The sequence below is a fragment of the Strigops habroptila genome, chromosome 11 (assembly GCF_004027225.2).
Source record: "Strigops habroptila isolate Jane chromosome 11, bStrHab1.2.pri, whole genome shotgun sequence".
In the NCBI taxonomy this organism is placed as follows: Eukaryota; Metazoa; Chordata; class Aves; order Psittaciformes; family Psittacidae; genus Strigops; species Strigops habroptila.
In genome coordinates, this window is record NC_046360.1 from 2,383,387 (window position 1) to 2,402,536 (window position 19,150).

Here is a 19,150-nt window from a genome sequence, read left to right on the forward strand (position 1 = left end):
TTGGGAACAGCGCCACGGAGTTGTGGTGGAAGAGGCAGTGGGAGGGAAAAGAGTAATGGGAGTCTGAAACACAGAAACCACTTGAACATCCCCTTTATTGGTTCAGATGCATTCCTACAACGTTACTTACCCAGGGAAATGCCGGTTCTACACCAATCCTGTAAAAGCACCGGCTCTTCCCCAGCAGTGGCGTGTCCGGCACTGCTGGAGTGAGAGGATGGGTTTGTTTTTCCAGCACTCAACTTTACAACAGCAGCTTAACCAGCCTCAAGTGGTGAGTTCTCCATTAGGAACATGCGCTGAACAGGCAAAGCTGTTCCTACACAGCACGTAACGAACCCCAACCTGGTCAGTCGTGACCTAAATTTACACTAGAACAGCAGGTAACGGTTTAGGATGATCTGTGCTGGTGGTTAACGTGACCAGTGAGTAAACTCTTAACTGACAAAGTACTCAGTATTGAGTTGAGTTCTGTCCTTTTCCACGTATCTGTCCTGCAAAAAAAACAAACAGGCACCATTTGAGGGGCATTTCCACTTCCCAGACTCCAAATAGTTCTTCATAAAGTGCTGTTTACCACAACAGCTCAGAACACAAAGAGTTTTCATCAAGTTCTCACTTGCAGAACAGCAGCTGAACTTTCTAGAACCAGAAACAGCTCCACTGTTACCCCATCAACCACTCTTTCATCTTTCAAGGCAACCCCCAATAGTCTTTAGGTTCAAACGCTTCATGGCACTAGACGACCGGGGAGCTCGGCACGTTGCCAAAATCCTCTTCAGAGTCGCTAGCTGTCGCTAGACTATGGAAGGTGTGACTGACGGCATCCTCCTTACAGGAAACTGCTCCGAAAAACAAGGAATGAAACTGGAAAATACAATATTTACACAAGTCAGAAACTGTGATACAGAATTTGGGGTTAATTATTTCTGAAGCTTTTGCTACTTTAAGATCTTTATTAGTCTACAGCAGTTCCATTTAAAACAGACCCGTCACCTGTGAGTATTACCAGCATTAAACATGGTGGGGGTGGTTTTTGTCAGCTCTGCTGCTGAGAGAGCTGCTTCCATTGAAAGGCCCCAGGCAGAACTGAATACCAACAGGTAGTAACCCCCAGGCTACGTGTAGCTAAACACCAGCTGAGTTATTCCACCCTAAACAGAACTGGGAGTCTCCTCACCTTCTCGTAGTGAGACTCTCCTGCCAGTGCTGCATGGGCTGTGGTTGTTCCTTCTACCCCTGTTGTATCTCCCTCTGTGGCTCCAGGAATGACTTTTCTCTCTTGTTTTACCAAAGGACTCGCAGGTTTCGCTGGCTCCGCGCTCGGGGTCTTTCCATTCCTCTGCGGCTTTTTGGAAGCATTTGCCTGCGTGCTGCTGTCTTTATCCATGGAGGCGTTTCCAGCTTTCTCTGTATGTGTCTCCAGGCTGGATTGGAGAGAGTAGGTCAGGTTAGTAACTGGCTTTTATGTGTATAGTATGTCTGTTTTCCATTAGTGAAATCATTATGGCTTTAGAATGGATTCTCAACAAGTACCTTCCCTTCCCCTCCTACTGCAATAACCCTGTGGAGACAAAAGAAAACAGAAGCTAGCACAGAGTGTGCTCTCTTGCACTGTTTTATTGCTGTAAATGCTCCTAAGGTGTTCCTGAACCTGGCTAATTCACTGTTTTCCTATGAACAAAGACTCAGTACCCTGCAAGAATGAGCCAATTCCTTTTCATCTTACATCTGGCTTGGCTGGAACACTTAAACTTCAATTTTCCATCCTCCCTGCAGCCCACCGTTACCTTTCCTGCCACGGTGTAAAGCTGGGCGGCTGCTGGGAAGTCGTCTCCTTTTCAATGTCAGACAAGGTAGCCAAGATAAAGCTGGCTTCCAGCACCAGATCCTCAATGCTGAAAGCAACTGGTCTAAACACAGATATTCAGAGACTTAAACCAGTGTGTGTAATTACACGTGTTGTGGGAGGAAACAGCTCGTGCAATTCTAGACATAAAGATTAAAACGAGCCTCCTCTGAAGAGCTGAAAACGTGATGTATTTGCTGCTGAAGGATATAAGATGGTTGCAGATTTAAACGCACCAACGAGCAAATGCTACACTACACAGTATTGTACTTAGTCAAATTAGTTTTAGATATTTAACAGTTAAAATTATATTTTACACAGAAAACTTATTCTTTAGACTCCTAAATAAAACCATTGCCTGCATTAGCATACCTCTGCCCTGATGTGGGTAACTTCTTACCCACACTGTTAGGAAACACTCAGTAACAGCTGTGTGAATCTTGGTCCATGGAAGTGGAGGCAAGTTCTCAATTTATTTGAGTATTTCCTTTTCCAGTATAATGAATTTTCTCAGTGTAAAATATAACAGTCTATATTTTAATGAGGTTGGTCCAATCACCAGGTTGGACACAGGGGCTTGGAGCAACCTGGTCTAGAGGAAGGTGTCCCTGCCCGTGGCAGGGGGTTGGAACTGGATGAGCTTTAAGATCTCTTCTAACCCAAACAAGTCTGATTCCGTGATTAGTCCGAGAGCCTGAAGCATGCAGGTGACTTCTATTTAGGTGCTCATTAGTCACCATGGGCAGCTTAGTAATGCTGTGCCTATGTTAAGCGCTTTTTGTGTAATAACAGACTATTTAACCTGTATCACAGATTAGAAATAGAGCTTTTGGTACAAAATTAAATCTCTTTTATTGTTCCCGTTAAATATTGAGTAACCTGTGGACAAAACCTGAGTGTCGAGGTGTAACTGCAGCAGTTCTAGCCAGGTGTGTTCCCAAACGTACTTTCCAGAGATGTCAAAATGGATGGAGACAGGAACACTGGTGGCTTCTGAAAACGCCAGGAGTCCCTGGAAAGAAGGGGTGGGTGGTTGAGCACCATTAAACCCAGAAGATTAACATTAGAATGTAAGTTTATCCCACATGTTGTTTACTGGCAAAAAACGGTAAAAGTCAACTGCTTCTAGAACACATTTCGTGCCATCCCTGCCTGGGGCTTTGCCGAAGAAGTTTCTACATGGAGAACTTCTGTGGCCACAATGCTGCCCCAGTGCAGTCACAGTGTACCTGCCTGGTTTTGTTGTCTGAAATGTTCTGCTGCCTTTCAAAGGCTACTGTGAGGGACTCCCCGGTGTCCAGAAGATCCTGGTTTTAAACCTAATCCTTGACCAGCTGGTGCAATGGTGCCTCTGGTCAGGAGGCCTGATGGAGCCCATCCAGGGCTATCCCACATTGTCCTGGTCAAGTCAAGCAAGTAAATGGGAAAAGTTCTATTTTCAAGACAAATTCTTACTTTACCCTCAATTCTTTAAGGCAAAAAGTCACTTCAGAATCGACTCCAACTTGGAAGTAGTCAAACTCATCTGGATTCAGTTGTACTTCAGTAAGCATTGTCTTTGAAAAATCTGTTTAAAATAACAAGGAGTCAAGTTTGAACTCAACAAATTATAACCCTGAGGTTGTTACAGCAGCATTTGAACAAGTAATTGTATTTTTAGAGTGACTAACAGTGATATAAGTAAAATACAATCTTCAGTTTACTTACATTGTATTATATAGATTTAAATTGCTTTTTAAACCTGTTTTATGTTCCACTGTGTGATCTAACCCGATACCTGCTGCTGCTCTCACAAATCTGCTTTGTCTACAGGCATCCATCACAAATAGTATTACCAGCTGCTTATTGTTGCATAGATGGGAAGATCAAAGTGCCACATGACTTTAAGAGATTAATCATAATTGCTGACAATCATCAGAGGACAATGAAGGTGGATTTAGGTTCTTTGTTTTAAATTATAATCTTTTCCTGTTCCTAAGTGGCAACAGGAAACAGGCTCCTCAGTTTCAGGTGCCAATTGTTGCTTCTTATCATCAGGTCAGCCCATAGTTGTTATTAGGTGCATGAAAAGAAAGGAAGAGGGAACTGTAACACATTCAGCAGCTCCTGCAAGGCAGAACCTACATGTGCAAATGAGAACAAGTCTGGGCAGGAGGTGTAATGTGTGTCTGTGAAAGTTAAACCTGGATGTGGAAAAACCCAAGCCAGCACCAGGTGATGCGTTCAAAGGACACGTTTTGTTTCAGTGCATACAGAACATGTGCTGCAGGCAGTATATTGCATCACATGCTACACAACAGCAACAATGCTTGTAATTCCTCCTTTTTCTCTTTGATTGTTTAAGGGTTTGGTATCTCATTATATTTTTACCTGCTATTTTTTCACCTTTCTTACAATAATCCTTGTAAGCGTATGTTTCTAAAATAACCAAGTTTGTCATTCAAACTGTAATCTCTTTAGCATCTTCTCAGTAATTTCTTCCCTGTTTCGCTCCAGTCATCTTCCACCACTTAATCCTTGCTCTCCACTGCTTTAGCCTGTTCCCAGCACAGTCCCCACCTCTGCTCTAGGCAGTCATCTTTTTCTAGGTCATTATCCTCAGCTTTGGTCATAAGCAAGTATGAGAAGCATCCCTTTATTATATGATATACAAGAACCTGTACTTCAGAAACACAATTACATCTTTAAAATTAGTTTGAGTCACACCCCATGAATGTAGATTGTTCTCATCTCAGCTGGAGAGCTGAGAATGGCAGGGCACAGCACTGCACTGTTAGGCCAGCTAACACGCTGTATTGCCCTTACACTAAAATACACTGTAATGATTATCAATTCTCTAATTGTGGTATTCAGATTTAAACAGTTCTTTTTCAAAACATAAAATTATCTCCTTTTGCCTGTCTGCTGCCACACTTCTGCTCCTGCAGCACACTAATTGCTCTGCTCAAGCCTACGGCAAGTGGCATAATTTATTTCAATTGGCTGCTCACTCTGATATCTGCCACTGGTACCAGGAAATGGTATTAAAAACATACTTTCCTCAAATATATTAAAACCAGAGAGTGGAAGTATGACTTGGAATCTCCCTATGTATGTTCCCTCTCTTACAAATCTCATTCAACCACAAAATACACTCTCTGTTTATGTTGTGAGTTGTTATTCCTGTAGTGTACCTGTTGCACAGTCCCAATACTGTTTTAAAGCCCCAATATCCTTTACTTCGCCTGTTTGAAAAGTCCCAACACTGTTTCCTTACCAGTGTCCTCCTCGGTGTAACTCTTGAAGCAAACTTTCATCGGTGTAACTGATAAAGTTACTTCTTCTTGACTGGTCGGGAAGTGAATCACGATATCAGCCAGCAGCCTGTAAAACGACATTCGACATTAAAATACCTGCCACAGAGTCCCAGCCTGCATTTGTTACTCACATGAGAAATTAAAACAGTTCCTGGGCAGTACTGGGTGCAAAGGTGCCTTTGAAACGTGCACCCCCTACAGTGTGTGTATCTTTTTAATTGATTTATGTAGCAACAGGTACAGAAGACATCTAAGAATACAGCCGGTCATTACAAAAGCAAATTTGTTTGTATTTGATGCCTGTGTATGCTGCCAGCTCAGTTTCACATACATATATTGGTGTTACCTTTCCACATGTATATATCACAGTTTTGAGCAAACCTCAGTGATCTATACTCTTTATTCAAAAGCTTGCAGGTTTTACAGTTGCATAATCTTTTTATAAACACAATACATAGTATCTATGAGAGATCTTTATTCACCTTTAATGGCTGATTCTTGTGACAAGAAACACTGTCAGAAACAGTGTTATAGAAATGCTGTCAGGGAAAGTACAGCTGAACTGTTCTTTGCTTACACTGACAAGCAGAGCTTTGCCTTATTGCACCGAAGAAATTGTGCTTTTACCACTGGATTCTTTACCTGTAACATTCCAGCACTGCTTTAGTTGTCATAGGTGGAAGTAGGTTAAAGGTGTGAATTCAAAGTAGACATTACACACTTCTCAAGGTTAGACTGAGTGGGATTAATGGCAGAATGAGCCCAGTTTCTTAAGTTGCAATGTGAAAAATCAAGCAGTAAGATACAGGATTTAGGAATTTGCTATTTTTGTCTGTGCCCTAATGAGATTTTGATTGTGTCAATGATTATGACACCAGTATTGCCTCCTGTAGGAGTCTTTTTATTTCTTTCCCAGAAAAAATACTTTTGTATTCATTACCTGGAGTGGACTTTAAGTACGTTGGGGCACATGTGCTTTGCAAAAACAGCCTGCAACGGATCACATTCTTGAAACGTCAGGTTATATGTTTTTACAACACCTGAGTGTAAAGGATATGAACAAAAATCAGTGCTGGTCTGTCATTTTAACTGGCTTATTCAGTATTAATTGTGCTTTTAGGAAATCTCAATAGAGAAAGTAACTAAACTTACTCTAGCTGTGTGGAAATGTCACTAACAAATAGAAAACTGCATTAACCTGCCATCAAAGACTTCCTTCATCCCATTAGTTATGTCCTGCCAGCATCTGAGTTTAAGAATTCACAACAAATAAGTGAAGAGCAACAAGTGCAACAAATGTGGGGGGGGGGGGAAATGCTTCAGTGTTTAAGTGGTATAATATAAATGGTGGTAGAATCAGATCTCTATTTCTAGATAAGCATAAGCTAAGAGAGCTTAATGGTCTTTCCCTAATTCAATATATTTTGTCGTTATTAGTAATGCAAGCTAGATTTTTAATGATATAAACCACTGCTTATCACACAGATATCACAAGCTATCACATCAAGTTGTGTTGATAGATGATGGTTCTTTATGAGTTCTGCAAAGACTATTGCTGAGGAATACACCTGGTGTTCTGCTGGACTGAGGACGTCAGACCTGTTACCATGCTGAATAACTGTGTTAGAAGGGGAAAGACCCAGTAAATCCTCCACCAAACCAGGATTTCCCTCCCTTTCCATAATGTGTGTTTTTAAGAATTTACTCCGGCCTCATTCTAATTGTTGTAGGCAGTTGGCTGGCAATTAATATACAGCGTGCATTAACTACTGAACTGAAGACTGTTTGTCTGATAAAGCCTGTTTTAACTTCATTTTAATAAGGTGATGCAGATGATAAATATAAATAATGATGTGAAGAGGCTGAAAGTGTTTGGCATAATGTTCATCAAGAACATTCAGCTACTAATTACACTCAATATTGTGCTGCCCTGCTCTTTTAAACTGCTGCTGCTCCTGTGAAGATGTGTAACCTACCATGTTTGCAGAGGAGCTGAAAAGTTATGTGATGATCATTAATATTTGTATAAATGCTGCATTTCTCTACATTCCTTTCCAGCACATTTACACATCTAAATACAGGAAGAACTGACTGTAAAACAAACAAACAAATTAGCGCAGAGGTTACTAAGCAGTTTTGCAGTGTATTTTCCCTAGTTTTGTATGGTTTATCTCAAGTTCTTGTTTCTATTGCTTCCCCAAACTGCTTTGTAAGCAGGCACTGATCCTTGCCATCATCACCCGCTATTCCAAAACATGGGCAACAGAGCTGTTTGGTAAAGAATTGGTCAAAGCTCTCCTGGCTCATACTGGTTGTGAAGGCTACAGGAGAAACACTCCAGAGGCAGAAATGTGGTATTCCTTTATCCTGAGATTAAGCTGGCTCAGACTTTGGGAATTGCAGGGCACAGTTTAGGAGGTACAACTTCCAAACGTAATTAAATACTAACACTCTATTTTGCAGAGCTGCTCAGAAGTGTTTTAGTTTAGAGCCATCCACATACCTCTAAAGAGCCTCCCCCTATAACTTCATTGGAAAATTGGGCTAATTTGCTGCTTACAAAGCTGTGCATAATCCATTCAAATGTACCTTGATTATCACTTTACAGGGGGGAGATAACTGCTTTTCCTTCTGACGTGGCTGAGGCAGGGCAGTCCAGCAGTAATGTTGAAAAAACATAGATGAGAAGAACACATATGCATATGCTGACCTTGAAGAATTCACTGACCTTAAGGCAAGCTGAAAATGGAAGTAAAATAATTTATTAATTAATATTTATTAACTCAAAACTATTTGTATCAAACCTGTAACAAAAAATCTGTGTGCTTCAGTGCCATTCAGGAACCACAGAACTTTTAAATCTCACTATCTCAAAATGAATACATATGCACTATGGATAGAATCATGGTCAAACTCATCACCTATATTATTTCTGGTATAATATAGGCAGAGGAATCCAGTCTATGGACATTTAAGTGGCCCTGACCTTTGATGAGTTACCAAAACACTTGGAGCTCAGTTGGAGGCATCTGAAGGACAAGTTTATTCTAGAACAACCTTCCTGTTCACCCATCCACACAGCACATACAAATGAACAAAGACACCACCAGCACCCCAAAAACTCTTTAGGTATAAAAGGGAATTATCTCCACTTCTGATTTCCCACCCTCCCAGCAAGTTAAGGAGAGTTGATCACTTTTAACTAAGAAACCTCTAGAGAAAACCCTAATTTTGCTGGAAATGGAGTTTGATTAATCAGAGGCATATTAATGGATGCACCCTTCCTGTTGAGTCATCCTGGTTCAAAAACATGTTGTTTAGAGGCAGCTTGTGACGGGGTACAAAACATAAACCTTTTGACCCATGGTATTAATCCAGATGTCCTGGACAAGCTCAGGCTTGGGGAACAAAGAATCGAATAGTAGGGGCAGAGGTGGAATGAATCTTCCCTGATGTAATCTGCGTAATTACAATTACAGATAATATGGCATTTGGCCACACTGAAAGTGGAGGGATGCAGGCAGAAGGGTACCTGTAGGAAAACAACACATTATCCAACAAGGTAAATACTGTGCTTCCAAGAGAGATTTTTGAATTACAATAAATCAAATGCACTTACACCTTTCTCTAAGGGGTCGAACCAAAACTCATCGCTAATACGTGCTATGGCATGAATCGCTCTTCCAAACACTGGCAGGAAAAGAAAACAAAGCATTATGCGTTCTAAGTGAAAACAACAGTGTCATACTGCATCTTCTCCAGCCTAATTTAAGAGGAAACATTACGAATGTTTTATGCATTCCAAAGAAAACCAATGACAGGGTGGAAAACCTTACTCTTCCCCTTTTCAGCACAAACTCCTTGATGCCCGTTTAGCCGCACCGCCCTGAGGCACCCCGCTCTGGGGCGCCCGTTTCTCCCACATAAACCGCTTAGATCGGAGCCTGCCGCCGCCCGGGTACCTCTGAGGTGCGCCCCCCCAATGACACACTTCATGGCCGCCCCCCTCCCCTCACACGACGGCTGCAAAAAGGGCGGGAAACGCCCGCAGCGGGGCGTTCCTCAGAGACCCGGATGTAGGCGGAAGGTGGCCGCGGAGAAACGCATTTTGGGCTGTGTTGGCCCTTCGGAGGCGCCGTAGCGGGGTGTTTGGCGCCGGCCTGGCTTCCGGGAGCAGGCGCAGCGGGCGCTGTGAGGAGCGCGGCGCCGGGCAGGATGGTGAGCGGCGGGGCCCGGCACCGGGTCCGCCCCGGCACCGTCCCGTGGCGCCGGAGGGCCCTGGGCTCGCTTCCCCCCGGGGCGCGGTGGGCGCGGGATGTGGGGAACGCGCGGTCGGGGAATGTTTTCTGTCGGTCGCCGCCCCAAAACCCCCCCAGTGGTGCCGAGCTGAGGTAGATGGAGGGCGGGCGGGGAGCGCTGAGGAGGGGCGGCCCCGCTGAGGGGCTGCGGCTGGCGGGGCTGCGCGCAGGAGCCGAGTTTTAATTTAATTAATTTTTTTTTTTTTTTTTTAACGCTTCTTTCATAACATCAACAATTCATTAATTATTATTTGCCTGTTCATTCGGCTGTGTTTTCTTTTCTGTTGCTTTCTTTTGTTTTAACATTGATCATGGTTCACCCTGTTTTTCATTCCCCCCCCTGTCTGCAATCAACTTCTCCATTCCAATAAGGCTGGGCACAGAGTAAGTTTACTCCTCTTGGCTGTTGCTAACACTGGTGGTAAGGGCTTGTCAATGTTCCTAGATGATACGGATGTCAGATGGGAGACGTGAATTAGGGGCTGCTGTTCAAACCATGCTCGAGATTGCACCTAAATTCCTAGTAAAAGCCAGATGGCATAACGTTCTTTGCCACTGTTTCGTGCTGCAGATAGCTGTGATTATTAAAAACGCTTCAGTGCTTTTAATTAGGTTTTGTTACTGTAGCTTGCCAAGTTTTCTGTAATTAATGGGTGCTCAAATGTGATTTGGGGAAAATATGGGGTTGGCCACTTTGTCAGCAAAGGAAATGGCCTTTGTTGAATGCGCACACTCTGCTGACTTCAGTGGGGTTGTGTGATTTGAGTGGCAGGGTAGTTTTACTAAACATTAAATATATAACTGGCATTGCCTGTCCACGTCCTTCAAGCATCAGTCAGAGAATCTATCTGTTGCTACTTTAATAATCAAAATCACTTATTACCCATTTTCTACTTGCATTCAACTATACCAGCTCTACGCTGATGCTAGGAAGGGTATTTTTCACTGGCTACTCTCGAAAGACTATAAAAACTGTCTTTTTTTCCCCTCTTCTGGGTTGGTTTTAAGTTGGCAGCTCATTGATTCAAAACCTCTTGTATTGCTTTACCAATACTTTCATCCATCTGTTCTCTGAAGATGCGTAGCTTTATGATGGCCTGGAAATGCCCCAATAAAACCAAAACCCAGACAAAAAAGCCACCCAAGTTTTGCTTTTTTTGATGCCTGTTAGCATGAAGACAGCTGCATGGCCTAAAAATATCAAAATTAAATATTAAAAAAGATGATTTATTAGCATAGTTACTACTGCTTATATATATGTGTGTGCTGCGTCTTTTACAAGCGCATTTGATGGCTGTCATTTGAGGTACTGTTACTAACAAAGTGCTATGGTTGGAAGATAAACTTTTTATTATGGAGCTATTCATCAAGTTAACAGGGATGACTCTGTAGATCCAGTGTTTTTGCAGCGCAGTGGTGTCACATCCCATGCTTTATAGAGCTTTTCATGCCCTTTTTGCATAATTAATTTATTGCTGTTGCTCGCATTAATTCTTTATTTGCACATTTAAAGCCTGTGCTGTTAAACTACGGCCTTACTTCAGCTGAATCCTTAATTTTGAAGCCCCCATTAAATTTGTGTTCTCCTTGCAGCTGTCATACTGCAACTACAAGTATCTAGAACTGGTAATAGCACTCTGTGCAGGATGTTTAGTAGTGTGGCTTATCTTCTCTGCAGTGCCCTGGTTCAGTGGTTTTTAATCTATTAGTCTTACTCTGTTGTTCAGTGATTCCTCAATAAGGAACAAGCTTCATGTTCTCAATAAGAACAAGCTTCATGTTCTGGTCAGCTATTAACATACGTTGCAAACTTTCAGTTCTTTTTTTGCCTTTTAATTTTTTTCTTTGGATAAGAGAACAAGTTAGTTAAAGTAGGAAGAAACTGGGTTTGAGTTTTAAGGAGAATTGGCCACAGTTTAGCCAGGTCTGTGCTTGAGAACATGTGTTAGGGATAGTTTATGGTAGTTCCTAAATTTGTGTGAAATACATCAAGTAGTAATATTCTGTTGTTGCACCTTGCAATGGCTTTCAGCAACAAAATAAAGAGATTCTGTAGGCTGTTGTGTTGGTAAGGCCCCCTCTGGGTAATGACTATGGTAGTAAGGGCCCTGTTTTCCCTCAATATAACAATATTCCATCACAATTTCAGTCTTATTCTAGTAGACATCAAAATGCCAAGTTATGAAACTGAAGAACACATTGCAAAGCTTTCTGTTTGCTTGTGGTTCTTGTCTTAATAAGCATCTTGTAACGATCTTTCTTTCTTGTGGTGACACCTAAGTTGGTGTTAGTACTGGGAGATCTTCACATTCCACATCGATGCAACAGCCTCCCAGCCAAGTTCAAAAAGCTGCTGGTTCCAGGGAAGATCCAACACATCCTCTGCACGGGAAACCTCTGCACCAAGGACACTTATGACTACCTCAAGACTCTGGCTGGGGACGTCCATGTTGTCAGAGGAGACTTTGATGAGGTAGTGTCCTCTCTCTAATATTGACATTGGTTTTGTCCATCTACATAAAGGGTTATTTGTAATTCAAGTAAAAGTGGGCAAACTGAGCTTGGTTGGTGCAACAGGACTTGCTGCTGTCAGACCTTTGAAGTTCGTTGCATCCTGCCACAGTCTCCAGTGTTCATAAAAGCAGCTTTGTAGCTCTCATTGTGTAGCAGTAGAGCCAGTCACATTGACTGGTGTCTCTGCCTGTGGCAGGGGGTTGGAACTGGATGAGCTTTAAGCTCCCTTCCAACCCAAACCTCTGATTTGTGATTCTGTGATATGAGTCTAAGAAGCTTTCCCACTGTCTTCATGGTGTTTCATAGAGTTGTTTTTAAACTGTAAGTCTGCACATCTAATCTGTGTTTGGTTTCTTTTTTAGAACCTGAATTATCCTGAACAGAAAGTTGTCACTGTTGGACAGTTCAAAATTGGGCTGATTCATGGCCATCAGGTTATTCCCTGGGGTGACATGGCCAGCCTGGCACTGCTACAGAGGCAGTTTGATGTGGACATCCTAATTTCAGGACATACACACAAATTTGAGGCATTTGAACATGAAAACAAGTTCTATATCAATCCGGGATCAGCTACAGGAGCCTATCATGCCTTAGAGAAGTAAGTGAAGTATGGGAATTGTCTGTGGGGATAACTACAAAACTCATTATGAAAGTTAATGTTGACATTCTAAATGTCAGGGAGAGGAAGGGTTGATAATAGCAGTGAAACACTGCTGAGGTCATTATATACTCACAATTAATATGAATTTTTCCCTCTCTTTCCAGCAACATCATTCCGTCATTTGTGCTGATGGATATCCAAGCTTCCACAGTAGTTACGTATGTCTATCAACTAATTGGAGATGATGTGAAAGTAGAAAGAATTGAGTACAAAAAATCTTAAACATGTTTTGTCTTGTCTGGTATTTTTACCATCTCATTCTGAACTGCAAGTTCCAATACTTGATTGCTAGTTTACAGTCCTACCCTTACTCACTAACAGCTTAAACAATGTAGCTTCTTGGTAATAACTTTAAAACAACATTGTGTTTGCTTTTCTCTGTATGAATTGATTTGTAAAATATTCCATTAAAGTAACTGTTTAAGTACTGTTCCTTTATGTTGTAATAAACTCCACTTCATAGAAAAATGAAGCTTTATGAACTGGTGTTGAGAAAAAAATACACTAGTTGTAGGTGCTTTTAGAATGCCCCATGCTCTGTTTGGTGACTTCTGAAGGATATTTAATTGTAAAAGGCTTGAACAAAAAGATTGGGGGCTCTGGAGCCATGTTACGTTTGCTTCAGAATCCAGTTGATATTTAATTTTCTCAATCTAACATTCCCAATTAAGTTGGAAGAATAAAATGGATTGATAGATTCTGAAACTATTGCAATGAACTCATAATTTACAGTAGTAATTACACTGTAGAAAGTTTAGTCTTTTTATAATCAAAGCGGTTTCAAATACCACTATGCTTTAATGAATGATGGTCTCATTAAATCTATAATCAGTGAAGAGAGGCTTTCCTTTATTTATGGCTTATGTCTGACACTACATGTACACACACTTTGCTCCACATGCAGAGCTTTTAAATATGTAATTCCATATGACACTCATGCTACTACTGGAGACTAAGATATGGGTTGTTCAAGACTGTTGGGCTTTCCTTTCTCATGCCTGCAAGGAACTGGATATATTTTAACAGCTCCCATTTTGTTAACTTTCCAATGAGAACACAGCTTTAACTTTTGTCTTCTGCAGAAGAACATTTAGTGGTGGCCTATTTACCTTGCAGTCACTGGCCTTTGTATTATGGCTCTTTCCAGTGTGGTATCTGTGCAAAAAGCTGTGCAATATTTGTCACAAAGCTTTGAGTTAAGTTCTATGGAAAAGCATTAGTTTAAAGGATCAGCTAGAACCCTTACTCTGTAATGAGCTGACTAAATAACTTCTATTCAAAATAAATCTGCTTTACCTTAGAGACCAGTGTTTCAGCCTAGTATCTCGGGGGACTTCTGGCTAACTGCTACTTCATGCAGTGAAACACGTGGCTATTGCTTTGTCCTGCTGCAGACATAGAGAAAGAACAGTGTTGAAAAGAAGACCTTGGCACATGTTATTCAAGGAAGGTTAGTGACTAAGTGGAACAACAGCATAATTAAAAAGGCGTATAGAATACCACAAGGCCAAAATTGATACAGAAGTCAGTTTATTCCTGCTCACTGTAAGTAAAATTACAATTAGACTACAAAGTGTATTTTACATCAAGTACACAATTTACAGTTTTAAAAACAGTTTATCATAATTACACAAGGTTATGTTTGTGTGAATAAAAGCTTAGAGATGCAGACAGCAGACTTCTACATGGAGATACATAGAAGGAAATAAACTAAACCTTCCTAAAATGAAAGTGCAGAATATGAACATTATTGTTGAATAGAAACAGGAAATTCTGCTGTAAATCTAAACTGTTTCAACAGGGATAGAGCCTGGAGAAGAAACAGCCTTGAAGAGTTAAAAAAATGTGGAAAGCTCGCAGTAGCTTTTGGCATAAAAGCATTGAGGTTTTAGTTTAATGTTCACTTCACTGTAGGAGCATTCCCAATGCATGGCCCTCCTCTTGCCAGCAGAGGGAGAAAAGGGTAAATCAAGACCTTATCGATGACAGTTCAAGTACAGAGGTCTCTGGTCCATTCAGATACATCTGGAAGGTGAAAAAACACTATGAATAGGGCTTAGGAAAAGGGGGTAGCATCCAAAACCTGTGAAAGTACCCGAAAGCGTAATGTTTAGCATGGCACAGATTTGGTCCAAATAAAATGAATTATTTTAATAAAGGGATATTTTATTATATACAATATATTTTACTAACATAAATCAGCTAACAAGTATTTTTGCTAAAAGTCGAGACAGATTGTTAGTGCAGAAAAAAAGGAGAAAGCACTGCAGGAGGTACAGAAGTGGTTTGTTTTACCTTCAGAAGGTCAGATGATGGTACATCTGTTAGAGTAGGGTTTCCACATTTCTCTTGATATTCTCGAATTAGGGCTGTAGCATCATCAATGCTGTAGGAGGCAAAAGTTTATCAACTTTGTCAGCTTAAGCTCCCTGAAAGGCCAACAATTCAAACTATATACACTGAAGTGGAACGATAAGGTATGACTCCACATTTTTGCAGTCAGATAGCTCCTGTCATTTCCCAGTACAGGGAAAAAAGCCATGACAAGCCTAGCATTTAACCTGCAGCTTTATCAGTGTATACTAGAGTTTAAACAGTTATTTATTGGTTCCTGTCCCATTCTGACTGCAGGATAGCTGGTAACTCACAATACTGAGTATTTGGGGTGTGAAGTGAAAGGCTGCAGCCGTGCTCAATGAGCCAGTGCTGTGAGTCACCACCGATGGATTCCTGATTGAGAACAGCCTTGCAGCAGGCTCATTGGCAAGCCCCTTTGTTTTATTTAAGTGGAACCTAAGAGGTATTTCTAGCTCTTGAAAACCACTAATTCCTAAGTCTGGAGCACAGGCAGTTCCATTTATTTTTTTCAGTGTTTGTATTGCTGCAGTTGTGACTCTGACACCATGGAGCTGAGATCATCTGAAGGTATGGTCAAGTGATTCAAAAGTATTTGCTTTTTCAGTCAGGTGATTTGTGCTGTTTTAACTGTGTTTGGTCTGATTGCCAGTCCAGGCTCTCCAAGCTGTTACCTTGCCTTGAATGTCACTGTAAAACTCTGGCCTAAGAATGCAAAGTAGTGAGGTGTGATTCTTCTTTTATTCATTTAACTTCAAAAATTCTTGGGGACTAAGTACTAGGAAATCTTCATGACATAAACTGAGCTAAACTAAAACAGAGATTCAATTTCTGTAATGACTATCAGTAATGCATCCCCTGTTTTGCCTTTTATTAACTTACCAGTTCTTTTTGACAAAATAATCCACCAGTTCTTTCAGTCTGTGAGTACTCATCAGTTGTTGCTTCAGCAGTGGAAAATACTTAGTTTTCAAGAATTTTTCATACAGCTTCTCATTTATGATACTGTCCAAGACCAAAGACGTAATCTGTAGGTTGAAGTTTTAGTAATGAAAAAGTATTAACATATTAAACATGAGAAATGTTACTTTTGAATGAAAGGAGCTCAGAGTTTTCTTGCTGGACTCCTATAGAGCAGGGTTATTTATTTATTTTAAACTTTATGTTTTAGTGCTGAGAAGTGGCAGCTTTTATGAAGATTAATCTCGGATTCAGATAGGGAGTGAATTAAGAAACTTGCCCTTAGAAAGGCAGCCCAAGGCAAAGCAACAGAGAGTGCAGTTTCATAAGCCCTTTGGCCTTTTAGCTTAAAATACTATTTAGAAAAATAAAGTAGTAGTGCTACAAACAAGGCTGGCCCACAAATAGAGCAGCCTATAACACTGTGTGTATATACAGTTTATATAGACAGGAGTTTTTCAGTTGCACAACATCAATAAAAATGCAAAATTCCCTGCAATTGTTGCTCTATTTTACAAGTATGTCAGCTAACGCTTGGCAAGATCAGGGGAGAGAGGAAAAAAGGTTCTGAGTATCTTTTTATCTTCTTATCTAACAAAAAGCCCCCAAGTCAAAGGCAAGCGAAGTAAATGAGATTTATTTACCTGAGAAGCAAACGCTACTACTTCTCCAGTGTTCATGTGCTCATCTATTTGTTGCAGCACAGTTTCTGTGTTACATGTCGATAAGAAGCCCTTGTAAAAGTAAGTTGCAAAACATTAACAATACGAGTGATTAAAGTAGAAACTCTTCCTTCAGGGCAAGTATTTGATTTATTCAGGAACAATCAGTATTTTGAATTTCTAGATACAAACATGAAATCATCGAACCAGGTTCTGTGCTCTTTGACTGAGAAATAGTACCCCTTGCTTTTAACTCTCAAAGGGTATTTTGCTGTAGCCATCGTAGATGATTTTGGGTTTTTTGACTCATTGCCAACAGACTAAATGTCTTACGCAAGTGCTGTAACTTGGGAAGATCTTTCTGAGCTTAACTTTAATGACTGGAAGTCTGAATTTGAGATGCCTTTAGGGGTGCCAGTTTGCTCCTGACAAATATGGGAATGGCCTATGATGCTCCACCTGGGAGAACAATGCAGAGCATAAATTAATGGAAACAAATGAGAAGAGAGGAAACTCAAGATATATGAACAGTGAGGGTATGGCTTTAAGACAGAATGTTTACATCAGAACTTGTGATGCATATGAAGCACCTTTCTAAGAAGTCAGGGGCTTCCAACTCAACACTTCTCTTTAGTAGGATTCAGTACTTTCAATCTGTTGTCAAACTACTCCACTGGTAGCTCCTTAGCAATTATATATGTTATCATCAACTCTACACTGCTTTAGCAGATATATGCCTATGGCTTGGGTTTTGTTAGGTTTTTTCCCCTGAGTTTTTGGGTGGGATCCCATAAAATGTCCTCTGATTCACAACAGGCAAAGTCATATGACACAGCTGCTGATGACTTCAAGCTGCTGCTTTTGCTTTTAAGAAAGGAAGTGTTCACATGATTCCTTTTAGAAGGACAAACTCAGAGCAACAGCCTTTGTGGATGGGAAATGCTGAGCAGCTGTCAGCAGTGACATATTTAAACAAGCTGGAACTATATGTTACCATCTTTTACAGTCTCTGTTGAATATAACACACTTAAAGGCATTTCCCTTGCCCAGGTAGAACACAAAACTTACTATTTACCTGGATTTGCTGTTCTCGCTTCTCAGACTGAGGGATGAGCAACAGGCACCCCAAAGCAAAGGCTGGAAGGTCCAACTGTGCATATTGTTTAGCTATTCCGATGACATCCAAGTCAGCCAGAACAGGACACCTCCACAAGAAGATTAGGAGTGAAGTTCTTAACAGTGATATGTATAATATATATATATGATTTTAAAGCCAGATAGGATAATACAGTTTTACTTCATCTTTTCAGAAACAGCCAAGCTATAGGAGTTGAAGTTTCATGCAATAGAAATGCATGACAATTTTTAGCTTGAAAGAAAATCCCGACACCAGTTTCTCTTTCTAAACACCCAAGGCCCTATTTTGAGGGGAAGTGTTGGCCAACTGCCCAGAGTAGTGCTTTAGTACATATGTATATGCACAGTGGTGTAGGCATGTTCTTCAGCTGGATCCTTTTCCAGTATTTCCTATCTAACCTTTCAGTTCAAGTCAGGCTCTCTGAGCTCTTGCGCTTCTCTTGAGCAAGTCAGAGCATTGTGGTGATTAAGATGATGATTTATTGTGTTTTCGTTTTTAAATTGCAAAGGCAATGCAGGACTGGTTTATGCACAGAGTGTTTTGGAACATTAATACCATAGGTTAAGTAAGATCATTTATAGATTTGCAGCTATTAGATTTTTGTCATGTCTTTGTAGGAAAATGAATTCTTTCTCTCATACACTTTGTGTTAGTGTTTTAGGAAACATGCTAGTTTGTGGGCTAAGAAAGAGATTAAGTGGACTTTTAGTGTTGAAGATCAGCCCTTTAAAAATGTCAGGACAGGAACAGCCATGCCTCATGGGGGCAGACTGGGCAGACAAATTGGTTTTCAGCAGCCTGTGCAGCTGGTTTTGAGTCTCAATTCAGAGAGCAGTTCCCAGCACAGTCTGAAGAACCAAGGTACTGAGTTACAGCACGTGTTGTCAACAGTCTGCAGCCAAACATGGAATTTCTGTTTAGGTATGTGCCCTGATCCTGTGCTTCCCATGAGGCAAAATGTTCTTACTCATGCCTCAGGTTCCCTGGTTTTCAGAGCTCCTTCGCATGGTCCAGGGAGACTGCTGGATGAGAAATTAAACAGGCATTCCCACTCAAATTAATACAAATATGGGATTTACTACCTACTTACTTGAGCAGAATCACAAAACACTCGCAACATTCCTCTAACTGTTTAGGACTCGGTGGACATGAAGCTAAGAAATAAAGAAAACAGGATAAAGTAAATATATAACCAAGTCACTACACGAGCCTGATAGCCAACACCACCCCTACCTGTGAGAAATGGTGACAGAATCACGCTTCGCCACGCTCGGCTGAAGTTGGGAATCTGTTGACAACAAAGTATTAAGGTAATAGCCAAATACATTTGTAACTAAGTGTACTGGTAAACACAGACATCCTGACCCACTGTGGGTGGAAGAAGCCTGTCAATTTTATTTTCCTTCTATCCTGGATG

General features: G+C 40.9%; 3 protein-coding genes across 13 annotated transcripts in view; 1 reads left to right on the forward strand and 2 right to left on the reverse strand.

Moving 5' to 3' along the window:
* Positions 1–78: 78 nt before the first annotated feature.
* Positions 79–9,213, reverse strand: RAD9B (RAD9 checkpoint clamp component B). 5 transcript variants are annotated; one of them, XR_003993663.1, is made up of 12 exons: positions 8,982–9,213; positions 8,765–8,835; positions 7,735–7,884; positions 7,122–7,236; positions 6,086–6,185; positions 5,106–5,212; positions 3,310–3,416; positions 2,797–2,861; positions 1,791–1,913; positions 1,181–1,427; positions 620–867; positions 79–494 (listed from the first exon to the last, which is right to left on the reverse strand). XR_003993663.1 is itself a non-coding variant. In XM_030500810.1 (11 exons), exons 1-11 carry the CDS (start codon positions 9,139–9,141, stop codon positions 739–741), a joined length of 1,248 nt encoding a protein of 415 aa, XP_030356670.1. In that variant the 5' UTR covers positions 9,142–9,213; the 3' UTR covers positions 79–738. The 5 variants fall into 5 exon arrangements, 3 of the variants coding, with proteins under 3 accessions (XP_030356670.1, XP_030356668.1, XP_030356669.1); XM_030500810.1 differs by having other exon boundaries at positions 79–867; positions 9,108–9,213; XM_030500808.1 differs by having other exon boundaries at positions 79–867.
* A 9-nt stretch (positions 9,214–9,222) lies between these two features.
* Positions 9,223–13,920, forward strand: VPS29 (VPS29 retromer complex component). Of its 2 annotated transcripts, XM_030500831.1 has the most exons (5): positions 9,231–9,363; positions 9,816–9,827; positions 11,725–11,916; positions 12,320–12,555; positions 12,723–13,920. In XM_030500831.1, exons 1-5 carry the CDS (start codon positions 9,361–9,363, stop codon positions 12,838–12,840), a joined length of 561 nt encoding a protein of 186 aa, XP_030356691.1. In that variant the 5' UTR covers positions 9,231–9,360; the 3' UTR covers positions 12,841–13,920. The 2 variants fall into 2 exon arrangements, with proteins under 2 accessions (XP_030356692.1, XP_030356691.1); XM_030500832.1 differs by lacking the exon at positions 9,816–9,827 and having other exon boundaries at positions 9,223–9,363.
* A 211-nt stretch (positions 13,921–14,131) lies between these two features.
* Positions 14,132–19,150, reverse strand: part of KNTC1 (kinetochore associated 1) — a 37,145-nt gene continuing 32,126 nt past the window's right edge. For 2 of the 6 annotated variants that reach the window (XR_003993657.1, XM_030500766.1), the window contains 7 exons: positions 18,967–19,021; positions 18,824–18,887; positions 17,671–17,800; positions 16,578–16,667; positions 15,856–16,001; positions 14,914–15,004; positions 14,132–14,643 (listed from right to left, as the gene is read on the reverse strand). Coding sequence is in view for 2 of the 6 variants with exons in the window: in XM_030500766.1 (XP_030356626.1) it covers positions 14,587–14,643; positions 14,914–15,004; positions 15,856–16,001; positions 16,578–16,667; positions 17,671–17,800; positions 18,824–18,887; positions 18,967–19,021 (633 nt within the window). In the remaining 4 variants the exon portion in view is untranslated. Of the gene's footprint in view, positions 14,644–14,913; positions 15,005–15,855; positions 16,002–16,577; positions 16,668–17,670; positions 17,801–18,823; positions 18,888–18,966; positions 19,022–19,150 lie in introns of those variants that run through there. The other 4 variants (XR_003993656.1, XM_030500768.1, XR_003993658.1 and 1 more) reach the window with 4 other exon arrangements.